Consider the following 12526-nt stretch of genomic DNA (forward strand, 5'->3'; position numbering starts at 1 on the left):
TTCTACACTATAAAATGGGGACAAAACGGGAGCTTGTGCTCTTGGTTCCTGAGATTATCATTAGAGGAGAGAACAGAACAGAGAGCAGAAGGAGGCCACGTGGAGTAGGCCAGGAGAAGCAGCCAAGATGGTGGAGTGCTGAGTGAGATGCCAGTTTGTGTAGAGTTTGTATCTGGGATAAGGAAGGAGATGGGGAACTGAGGAAAATAAGTCTGGTGAGCTAGAAACCTTTGATTCTAGGAAACTCGGATAAATCAGTAGCTTTGTGAGCACTGAATGTGATTGGGTTTTGGAGCCCAGTGTGTTTTTACTTGCCCACCGGGTGCAAGCTAGAATTAAAGACTATGGCCCACCAGTTTGTGGCTCCATTGTTTCTTTGCCGACTGTCCGAATCCAATGCGAACCTGTATGGGCTGGGCTGCTCTGATGGTGGCCCTGGCTGTGCCTCCTGGCTTTACACTCACTAACCCACTTTATTTTCATTTACATTGCAGGAAAGCTAGTTAATACTACTATGAGTTAATTTCTTAATGTCTCTTTCTTTTCTTCAACTTACTAGTTTTTTCAACAACTGCTCCTATACTTATTATGTGCTAGATAACCATTTACTATATCCTGGGGAGTAAGTTAAACTTAGCCTCCAATTAGCCAGAAAACAGAAAAGGAAACAGGCCATTATCTAACTATGTTAACAAGATTATAATACTAGAGAAGGGCATAGAGATGGGTCTGTAGTTTAGCTACAATAAATGAACTCCTTATAGGTTCTTTAACTTGATATTTTCACTTTAAACTTTTGAAAGAGCTGTTTTTTTCTTTCCGGAAACCAGTCTCTTCCTACTACTAGGTTTAGGCATCTCATTCCTAGGTCTAGAACCCGTCTCTATGCCCTTCTCTCATACTATAATCTTGTTAACATAGTTAGATAATGGCCTGTTTCCTTTTCTGTTTTCTGGCTAATTGGAGGCTAAGTTTAACTTACTCCCCAGGATATAGTAAATGGTTATCTAGCACATAATAAGTATAGGAGCAGTTGTTGAAAAAACTAGTAAGTTGAAGAAAAGAAAGAGACATAAGAAATTAACTCATAGTAGTATTAACTAGCTTTCCTGCAATGTAAATGAAAATAAAGTGGGTTAGTGAGAGGACAAATGTAGGTGGCCCAAAGTAATAAAGAAAACCTTCCTTTCTGTTAAAATAGACTTCTTTTGTCATCTCCACCTTTCCTTCATTTTTGACTTTGAGTATATCTACTTTCATTTCCTATCCTTGCTTATTAGTTACTTCATTTTGTGGTGATTTTCCTCATCTCATTTTTAAGTCATTTTATAGACACTTTACCACTTCATCACTTTTAGCTTCTTGCTTCTCCTGTCACCTCTCTGTCTACCTGTCCTGCCCATTCTATCCATTTTCTTTTTCTTTTACTTTACCGTGGTTTCAAGCACTTCAGTTTTACACAAAAGTTAAAGTCAAAAGTAGACTTGGGAGCCTTACCAAGTGAATCCAATTACAGTACTTATGTTGACGTTTAGACCCATAGATTTAAACAGCTCAGACCTTAGACTTAATATTAGTTTCTCTAGCATAAAAAGCAGATGTGCTCCAAAATACTAGCAGCTGGAGTTCTCTAAAGCCTGTATATATCAAAATCTGTGGTACTCATTTTCTTCATGCCTAGTTTTCAGTGCCTTGGTGTGAAATTTGTCAAGATCTTGCTGTATGCATGTACTAGCTGTGGAAATTGTAAGAATTTTACTAAGTAAAATGGGACTAATTCCTTGATAATGTAATATATAAAGGATATAGACAGAATATTTGTTAATAGTTTTAAAATTTGGTTTTGTTTTGGAATGTGAGCCATTTAGTAGTATTTTATGTAGGTAAAACATTTGATTATTTGACTTGGTTCTTTTCAACTTACTATGTTGTCATGTAAATGCTATCACTTTTATAGTCTCCATTTTTTTTTAGCACCTAAGGTGGAGGCCATGGAGCCATCCTCAGCACCCAAGGCCAACTCACTTGAACCAGTTGAGCCATGGCTGTGGGAGAGGGAAAAGGAGAGAGGAGGGGGGGTAGATGGGGAGGGATGTAGAAGCAGATGGTTGCTTCTCCTATGTGTCCTGACCAGGAATTGAACTTGGGACATCCACAGGCCAGGTCAACACTGTACCACTGAGCCAGCTGGTCAGGGCCTACTTGTGACCAATCTTTATGTTAACTTGATAGCAAAAACATTCATTTTAAAGTAATACTTCACTATCTTTGTTTATGTTACATAAAGTAGTTTGATGATTTGGTTAAATAAGCCAAGGGTAAAGACTGGAAAATATAAATGAAAAATATTCATTCAGAACATTTGAGTGAATGCAAAGTTCTGGCTGTTTACACTGTTATCCTTTGTCTCATTATTTTGCTTTAAGATAAATTGAGTTTGATTTTATTTATTATATTTATGAGAACTTATAAGTAGATGGTATTTTCTACTTTTTAAAAACAAAGTGGTATACTAAGACATTCTCTATACCTTGGTTTCTAATTATTGATTTATTGTTTTTATTTTACTTTTTGGATCGATACTTTTTTCTTTTTGATGAGGACCGACTATAGTCTAGTTATTACAAGAATCAAGAGTTTATCAAATTTCTAATAATAACTTATTTGAACTCTAGTATAGCCTATCCTGCTATAACCAAGTAATTTGAAAATTCAGATTTTCTATTTCAAGGAGTTATTGAGAAAGTAAAATAATTTCAAATACAAGTATATGTACTGTTTGCTCCTTTTTCATATCTGTATTCATTGGTTATTGAAATATGCAGTATATACACATCACTGAGGAAATACATCTGGGACAGCAGTCATTCTCTTTATGTATTTTAGCCAGAATTGTTTTCTGCATGTTGGTATTTTATAGTATCTGTTTTTTAGATGTGAATTTAAATTGTTTCCTAAATCTGGTGTTATATTCTGGATAAAAATAAGGATCTCTCTAAATGTATAAACATTAAATACTTGATCAGAGAAGGAAATAGAATGGTAGAAATGTACACTAACTGGATTTTCTTGGTGTAACAGTACTGAAAAGAGGCGCAGAGAACAAGAAAATAAATACTTAGAAGAGCTGGCTGAATTATTGTCTGCAAACATCAGTGACATTGACAGCTTGAGTGTAAAACCAGACAAATGCAAGATTTTGAAGAAGACAGTCGATCAGATACAGCTAATGAAGAGAATGGAACAAGGTAAAAACAAACAAAAAACCATGGCTTTGTGCTTTGTTAATAAAGACACTGGCAATATGTGATTTTTTTTTAATTTAGAAATTGCATTGAACTTTATAATTTTATTAAAGAAACATTTTTGTTTAGATGCTCTTTATTTCAGAAAGTAAATTGGAGAGCCTTCTTGTTATATGATAGTGGCTTACTAAGTTAACTTGAAAACTGCTTACCTTGGGCAGTTGGGGGACCCGTTATCGCAGGGCATACCGTCAGGAGACACAAGTTGTGGGGTCGGATCTGAGGTTCTCAGATAGAGTTGAAAGATAACAACTCAGTGATAGGAAAACGCCTCCATCTGAATAGTAAGCTGGTCTCTGCCTGGGTTCTAGGAATAGCCAGATATATTTTTATGCTTTATATTTATACTATCCATATTTACTAGGGACCCCAACGGCACGAAACCCCTGCGTAGCCTACCAGAAAAAAAGCAAAGCGCTTCAGAGAAACACTCCCACACCAGGCCCCATGGGATTCCTAAAGAAAACGTGCTTCTTAGGGTGATTAAAACTTTAAATTATTTTTTTGAAAGGAGAGACAGAGAGAGAGAAACATCAGTTTGTTTTTTCTACCCATCTGTACCTTCATTGGTTTGATTCTTATATGTGGCCTTAATGGGCACATTATATTGAAATTTTATATAATAAATGAGGGATAATTGATGGTGAGTTAGAGCACACGTAATGACCAGGCCTAGATCCCAAAGAACTTCAGCTTAATAGAAGCAGTGTAAAAAAGTCTATAACAGATACTTTTAAAATAATAAAAGTGTATGATTTTAAGATTTTAGAAACTGAAAAATGGCTAGTTAGTGACAACTGATTTAGCAGCTAGGTGAAACTGGTATTATGAACCTGCAAAGGGGAGAACCAGCAAGAGGCATTTGGCCCCTTCCCTGCTTGGTCAACCTTGAAACCCTTACAGCCTGGCTCATAGTCCCCAAGTCGAGATGGGAGGAATCCTTTGGGGAAATCGAGCAGTCCAAAGAAGCAGACACATAAATGCTCATAGTTGGGAATGATCCCCAAATGAAAGAAATCAGTTCCTTGCCTTGTTCCCACTCTTCACACAGCTGCCAGTCAGCACTTTAGTGCCTCACTCTTTAATATGAGTAAATATCCAAATACTTGAGGAAAGCCTATAATATAAAAGAGAACAAACTAAGCAAACAGAAAAGAAAAGGTAACTCAGAAGAAGTAGAGACAACATAGGGAGCAGAAGAAAACTGAATACAACCAAAAAGTCCTTAGATACAAGAGGGAAGATATTTTACCCATGAAACAAGAACAAGATGCTATAAAATGAAATATTCAAAATAACAAATAAGTTACCCAGTTAAAAATGGGCAAACGGGTAGATGTTGCTCTAAAGAAGACATGTAGGTGACCAATAAGTACACAGAAAACATGATCATTATCACTGGCCATCAGAGAAATGCAAATCAAACCACAATGAGAGATCACTTTTCAACCACAATACAATAAGATATTGTTTATAAAATCATACGTTTGTATAGTTTAAGTATAAAAAACATGCTTAGAAATTATTGTGGCCTCAGAACACTGGTTAAATCTGAAAAGGGATGGAGGAGAAATGGTGCGGACATTTCACTCTGTTTGCAGTGTTGTATTTATTTAAAAAGGAAAGGCCTGATGCAGATAATGTTAACATCTGCAAAAAATGAATGGTGGCTATGTGACTGTATGTTATTTCATATTCTGTATTTTTTTTTGTAATATTTAAAATATTACATTTTTTAAAGTAAAATAATAAATCTCTATACTCAATAATATCATATTTGGTTTTTGACAAACTAACTCACCTGACAGTTGGAAACTCTTATTTAAGTATGATGCTGCTTTAAGATGATGGATGGATTTTTCAACATCATTGCACAAAAGGATTTCTAATCAAATCAGTGGTTACAGTTTTATCAGTCAGAGCATCATGACACAAATGTGAAAGTGTAGCTATTCATGCAGGCTCACAAAAGGAAAAGCCATATCTGCACTATCTCTTCGGTGGCATTGATCAAATCAGAAAAGAAAAAGGAGGAATGATGGAAATAATCATTCTTTTACAATTATCCATTTCTTAACGGTGTAGACTTTTTTAAAAAGGCCATTTAGTTGTACCATTTTTTTTCACTGTTGAAACAGTGGCCTAGGTGGGTCAAAATTCAAATCTTCTTACTGCCACTAATTGTATTATTCAGGATGCATTACTTAACCTTTGTGACCTTTAATTTTATCTTTTATAAAATGATATAATTAAGACTAAATGTAAAATGCTTAGATCAGCAATTTTCAACCAGTGTGTTGCAAGAATATTTAAAACATGCAGTACCTATTTAGTCAGGGACACTGACCTCTTTTCTCTTAGATTGCCACATAAAAATATGACAGCAGGCAACATGACAATAGCCATCCAGTGTGAAAGAATCAAAATTATACCTTTTTCTTTTATCAGATCAGCAAAATATATGTTGGTATGCCACAGAATTTTAGTAATTAGTTTACGTTTGCCATGAGATGAAAAAGTTTGAAAATTGCTAGCCTACCATAATAAATAATTGTTATTTGAGTCTGAAATTAGGTAAGTCTGTGTCTCCTTAAACTTGCTGTTATAGAAATGAGCCCTTTTTGGATGTGTGTGACTTTTTGGTTCTTTATTATAGAGAAATCAACAACTGATGACGAAGTACAGAAATCAGACATCTCATCGAGTAGTCAAGGAGTGATAGAGAAGGAATCCTTGGGACCTCTTCTTTTGGAGGTAGTGGTTCTCACTGGCTCAGACAGTGATTGAAATCTTTGTTCAAAGCCAATTTAGTTTTTTTTCTTTTGTGTCTTATATCCAATTAATAAATTATAAAACAAAGTAAAGGTTTAAAGAACTTCAATAGTTATTTTATTTTGGAAACTATTTTGACAGTTGTTACTATTTCAGAATTAAATGTGAATAATGATCATAAGAATTTTCCTGGCCCTGGCCGGTTGGCTCAGTGGTAGAGCATCTGCCTGGCGTGCAGGGGTCCCGGGTTCGATTCCCGGCCAGGGCACACAGGAGAGGTGCCCATCTGCTTCTCCACCCCTCCCCCTCTCCTTCCTCTCTGTCTCTCTCTTCCCCTCCCGCAGCCGAGGCTCCATTGGAGCAGAGATGGCCTGGGCGCTGGGGATGGCTCCTTGGCCTCTGCCCCAGGCGCTAGAGTGGCTCTGGTCGCAACAGAGCGATGCCCTGGAGGGGCAGAGCATCGCCCCCTGGTGGGCAGAGCGTCGCCCCTGGTGGGCATGCCAGGTGGATCCCGGTCGAGCACATGCGGGAGTCTGTCTGACTGTCTCTCCCAGTTTCCAGCTTCAGAAAAAAAAAAAAGAGAATTTTCCTAAAGTCTTTCTAAACAGTCAGCTAGAAAATTGGAGCCTGCTGTATGGCTTTGCCCATTATTTCTGTGGTGGTTCATACTGGTTGGGAAACTAGAACAATTATTTAGCTAGCTTGTGCTATCTGTATGTCTACTGTAGAATTTCACCCTTGAATAAGGGAGGTTTTGCTTTTTGCAGTAGGTGTTTTCCTGAAAAGTTTCTAACTAAAAATTTGTTAGTGTTTATGGAAACATTGTAAGATATATACTATTTTAACTATATAAAATATACTATTATATGATATAAAACTATTATATATAGCTATATAAAATACACCATTTTAACAACCTGCTATCAAACTTTTTAAAGTAAAGAACTTTAAAATGGGAGTTATTTGGTAATTGCTGTGTAATTTTACTCCTGCTTTTTCTATTTAATCTTTATTCCATTTTCAACACTGATGTTTTGTTTCCAAGCCAGCTCATCACCTTAAATGTTCGCTCTCATACATGAATGTTTAAAAGCATATGTATGTGTATATACACACTCATTCCCCACAGTGTATGCTCTTTTATCTCTAAGCCTAATTTTATTTATATATGTTTATTATGTACATATATGTATCCTTATACATATATTTGTATTCTATATATTAATTAAATATATAGATATAGATACAAAAAAGATTCTCCTTTTCTTGTCCTACCATAAGGCCATCCTTTCTGGTGAAGTCTTTTGTCTTTCTAACAAGCTTGTATAGGTCTCTTTATTTTCTAACTTCTTTTTTTTTAATTTATTTTTTTATTTTTCCTAAGTGAGAAGCAGCGGTGGGGCGGGCAGACAGACTTCCGCATGCACCAACCGGGATCTACCCGGCATGCCCACCAGGGGCGATGCTCTGCCTATCTGGGGCATTGCTCCTTCTCAACAAAAATCATTTTAGCACCTGAGGCAGAGGCCATGGAGCCATATTAAGCACCCGGGCCAACTTTGCTCCAATAGAACCTTGGCTGTGGGAGGGGAAGAGAGAGATAGAGAGAAAGGAGAGGGGGAAGGGTGGAGAAGCAGATGGACGCTTCTCCTGTGTGCCTGGCCAGGAATCGAACCCAGGACTTCCACACGCTGGCCCAACGCTCTACCACTGAGCCAGCCGACCAGGGCCTATTTTCTTACTTCTTCATGCATTCTTTCCTATTACCCTAATCATTTCTGTATCTTTGTATTAACCATAATTCCTTCTACCAACACTGCTGATGTGAGAACATTCTCAAAATTGAGTTCTTGCTTTTCTGGTTCCAGAAATGTCATGTATTCCCTTTGCTTTTACCTTCCGTCTCTGTTGAGATGACACCCAAATGTGTACTTCCTGCTTTAACCTCTTCCTGTACTCCATTTCTGTACTCTGAACAGACTGCTAAATATTTTTGACTCTCCTCTTAGCAACTTATCCCTCAAAATCTGAATTCTTTATTTCTCTTCCATGTTATTATACAAATACTGTGTTACCTTAGAATATTGGTTTTAATGATTTTTATTAGGGAACAAGCACATTATTTTTAGAATTGTCAAATATAAAAGACATTGGCTATTGAAGCTGGATAGAAACTTTTCTCTGAGCCAATGATTATATGCACATATAACTGGGAGCGGGGGAAGCTACCACATGTGATGGACTCAGATTTTTTATTATATTCTTTTGATAAGCCAGTAATTTCATTGTATACATATGATTGCATTTTAGAAACAGTGTTGTAACTAGTAAAAATGTTTAGAGTAGAATCTAAATGGTGGATTTAAAACATATACAGATGTTCGCTACAGAATTCTTTGAACTTGGCTATATTTTGAAAAATATAAGCTATTAGAGGAAAATAAGTTAAAGAAAAGCACTTTAGGTGCCCCATCTCTTCCCCCTGCTTTGCCCGTCGCCATCTCACTACTTGGTTACCCTTGGGCCCTGATCTGTGAGTGTTCACTGCTCCTCTGTTCTGCTTTGCAGCCTGTCCATTGACTAGTTTTTTCATATCTTCTCGTTTTCCTACGGGAGTTCTACCTGCCTTATTAGTGCCCTGAGTTTAAAGCTGGCCTCAGAACCTTCTGTCTCCTTTCAATTCATTAAATATTTATTAAATTTATTTTCTGCATATAATGTCATTTGAGATAATGAATAAATATAAGGGTAGAGGGCCTTGAGGTTTCTGGAGTTCCTGTAGGAAAATGGTAATCATTTCAATCCTAGTTCCACACGTTCTTCAGAAACCACAGAAATCAACAAGGAGCGCAAATAGATTGTCCACAAACTGAGCACAGCACAACCGAGGACAGAGACGACTGCTACCTGCTACTTTAATTTATGTAAACTTGTGTTATTGCTGCATGAGAAAAGTCTATAACATTTTAAAACAAGCAGGAATGACAGCAAAACATCCACTCAAAACTATAAGAAAACAAAGAATTATTTTTTTTAGATGATGAAGTTATTACCCTGAAAACCACTGTGAATCAAAGGAAAACTGTAACACAGCATTACACATGGATTAAATGTCATTGAGCAAGCATTTTCAAATGTGAAAAAAAAATTATAAATTGCAAGAACTCAGAATAGAAATGTATTTAGGTTCTTGACTCCAAGGACTGAATAACATTTTTTATTTGTGAGCTATAGATACATGAAACAAAGACTGTAAAATGGAATTACTAACTTTTACTGACTGCAGTGTTGCCTTCACAGACAGCCTTTTCTATCCCTCTTCTACCTCCCCATCCCCATTCTTGTTGCCCTAAACTTTACTGAGTCTAAACCAGAGCAGCTGAGAGGAGGTGGTAGAAAAACCACCATGAGGTTGTCCATTGAATCATCCAGGCTGCAGTCTAGTGCTGCTCTATTCAGTAAGATAGACTCTAGCCACCTGTGGCTATTCAAAGTTAAATAAAGGCCCTGGCTAGGTGGCTTCATTGATAAAGTGTCTACCCGGCATGCCAGTGGCTGCAGGTTTGACCCCCAGTCAGGGCACATAGGAGAAGCAATCAATGAGTGCACAACTGTTTGGGACAACAAAGTGAAACAACAGGTTGTGATTCTCTCTCTTTTTCTTTCCCTTTCCCCTCCCTCCATTCGTCTCTCCCTCCTTTCTTCTCTCTCTCTCTCAAATCCATGGAAAAATCAGCTAAATAAAACAAAATATTCAGTGCTTCAGTCTCACCAGCCACACTGAAGTTCTATAGACTATTTCCAGCATTGCAGAAAGTTCAGTTTTCCAGTATTGACCTGGAGGGACTTGCTCAGATAGAAGGTCTGCACATCTAAAATTTAACCAAATATCCACCATAATATGAGAAATTTTCACCAACTTGTCTCCCCCATACCTCCTTAAAAAATAAAATAAAGGTAGCATGAGTCAAGAATGAAGGTATTAGAGATCATTTTCTCATATTTAAAGGGACAGTGGTATTAGAATTTATTATTCAACAAATATTTGTTGCTTGGCCCATGGTAAGGACTTATCAGTACAGGCACCTTTTTTAAGCTCATTTTCCATTTCTCTTTGCTGTCTAAATTTTGATGCCTCCTCTTTTAGAGCTCTGTGTTTTCTGGCTCTAATGCTGCTTATTTCCCATTGCTCCACAAGAAAAATTATTTTTTGTCACTGAGGTTCCCCTACATCTTGCATGTGCATCCAGCTGCCTTTCCCCACTTTGTATGCTTTCCTACATTGCTATGGCTCTTGGCACTGTTGACCACCCACTCCCTCTTCCTTAAAACTTTTCCTGCAGCGTCTCTTCTCTGGCTTCTTCTACCCTCTGCCTTTATTTTCCTCTTACTTTAGTGTCCTCCATGGTACTGGCTTTGACTCTTTGGCTTTTTGTTGTTACTGTTTTAATTTTGTGCACATTTCTGGGCATTTTTATCTATAGCTATGTCTGTGTCTATATGATGTATTCATATGTGTATGTGCATGTGTATATGTATATATGAAACATCAGTAAGGGTTCTCTGGATTTTAAGCAGCAGCCACTAATTATGACTTAAATTAAGTGAATGTGAATTTATTGGGATGCTGTTTGGATATCATAGAGATACAACCATGAACCATGCTTATAAATAGGATGAAAATAAAGTATCTTAAGGAGGCTAGAAAGCAGAAACTACACAAATTGTCTCTGGAAAAACCCATTTGGGCAGTACCCTGCTGCTAGAATGAATATTCCAGCCAAGTCGGGTCTTTTTGTAATTCTCTTCAAGATTCACAGTTAGGGAGAAAATCTCCCAGTGGCCTGAATAAGAATTCTGCAAGATTTAATAGGGAAGAAGTTACTCCCCAAAGGAAACCAGATAGTCTGTGGAAGGGGAAAAGATGATGGTGGTTAAAAACAAACAAAAAACCAGGGAGACATGGACCTTTAAATCGAAGGTTCTCTCTCCACAGCCTCCCTTTCATTATATCCTGCTGCTGTTTGAACATCTTCATCTGAATATTCCTCAGTCATTTCAAATATAACACTTCTAAAACTAAATTTATAATCCTTCCTTTTCACTTCTGCTTAAAAAAAGAAAAAGTCAAAAATTAAAAGACTAGATTTCTTCCTGCCTCCCTGCCCAGTCTCTTTCTCAGGGAAGGACACTTATGTACCAGAACCCTGAGGTCATTAGTGAAGAATCACCCCAGATGCTTGTTCCCACAGGTGCTGCAGCTGACCACATGCTGTTTGTTCTGCCTCTGTCATGTTCTCGTCCATCATTTCCACAACATTGCTTTAACTCAGGCTCTCAGTTGAACTGGAAGATTACAGTAGCATTGCAACTGGCTTTCTGGCTTCCCATCTCCACGCCACACCTACTGCCAGAAAGGTCTTTGTAAAAGTAGATCATGTCAATCTCCTGCTTAAAAACAGTGCCTTCAAGATAATTCCCATTGCCTTTAGGACAAAGTCCATAAATTTTTGCTTTTCAAGAAAAAAAAAGTTACGATTAAATATAACACAAACAATACAAGTGCATACAAAGTGAGTACTTTTTTTAACCTCTGATTTGTGTCCTCAGTTTTGAATGTCCTTTCACCTCACAGTCACCTGCATTGCTGCTCTGTGTCCTCCAAACTTTGGCTGAGGTGCAGTGTGGCCTCCTCCTAGAAAATCTTACATGATAACCGTCCCTTCACCCATTCGGGTGCTTCACTCCTGTGTCTAACCTTTATGAATTCCTTTGTTGCAAATTGGGACACTTGTCTGTTTTAAAAAGAAAAATGAGTAGTAGCCCATTGACATTGTTAGATGGCTCTTTTAACTACTTTGCCACAGATAACCAGCAAACCCTTCAATGTGATACAAAGGATTTTTCTCTTATTACAAGATTTTATAAATGTTTTACGTTTTAAAGGTCTTGTTTTTATTGCTCATATACACTCTATAACAAGTAAACTGCAATATATTGTGGGTAAATGGGAATATTATAAATAAGGAAAGCGCCACCATACACCTTTGTTTCTGGGTCTTCTCTTGGGATTCCACGCTTTGTGATAGGTACCTGTCAGGACTGAATGAGGTACCAGGATGTCATTATGTTTATTAAGCTTAATTTCTTCCTTATGTTTTAGATCATACTATAAGATATCGACCCTGTGGGTATTCTACTCCCCTGGGGCACATCTTCTTTTGGAGACCCCTGTCTCTACTCAGTACACAGGAGGCCCTCTGGGATTTGGGTCTCCTATACCCTTTCCTAGAATGTTCTTCTCTCTTGCTCTTCCCCTCCTCTACTTTTCCTTTTATAACTAAGGTAGGGGTCTGTAAGGTACCTTTCATTGCTCCCTACCTCAAATTAGGTATCTGTCTTTGTGCTCCTAGAATAGTCTGTGTATGTCTCTGATACTGCGTTTGTCA

The 12526-nt window shown here is 37.4% G+C and overlaps 1 protein-coding gene across 7 annotated transcripts in view; it reads left to right on the plus strand.

Annotated features, from left to right (window-relative positions):
* NCOA1 (nuclear receptor coactivator 1) overlaps window positions 1-12526 on the plus strand; it is a 192877-nt gene that overhangs the window by 112236 nt on the left and 68115 nt on the right. For all 7 annotated transcript variants that reach the window (XM_066378753.1, XM_066378752.1, XM_066378750.1 and 4 more), the window contains 2 exons: window positions 3082-3248; window positions 5962-6059. In XM_066378753.1, coding sequence (XP_066234850.1) covers window positions 3082-3248; window positions 5962-6059 — 265 coding nt within the window. The remainder of the gene's footprint in view (window positions 1-3081; window positions 3249-5961; window positions 6060-12526) is intronic.

This window comes from Saccopteryx leptura, chromosome 3, assembly GCF_036850995.1.
Source record: "Saccopteryx leptura isolate mSacLep1 chromosome 3, mSacLep1_pri_phased_curated, whole genome shotgun sequence".
In the NCBI taxonomy this organism is placed as follows: Eukaryota; Metazoa; Chordata; class Mammalia; order Chiroptera; family Emballonuridae; genus Saccopteryx; species Saccopteryx leptura.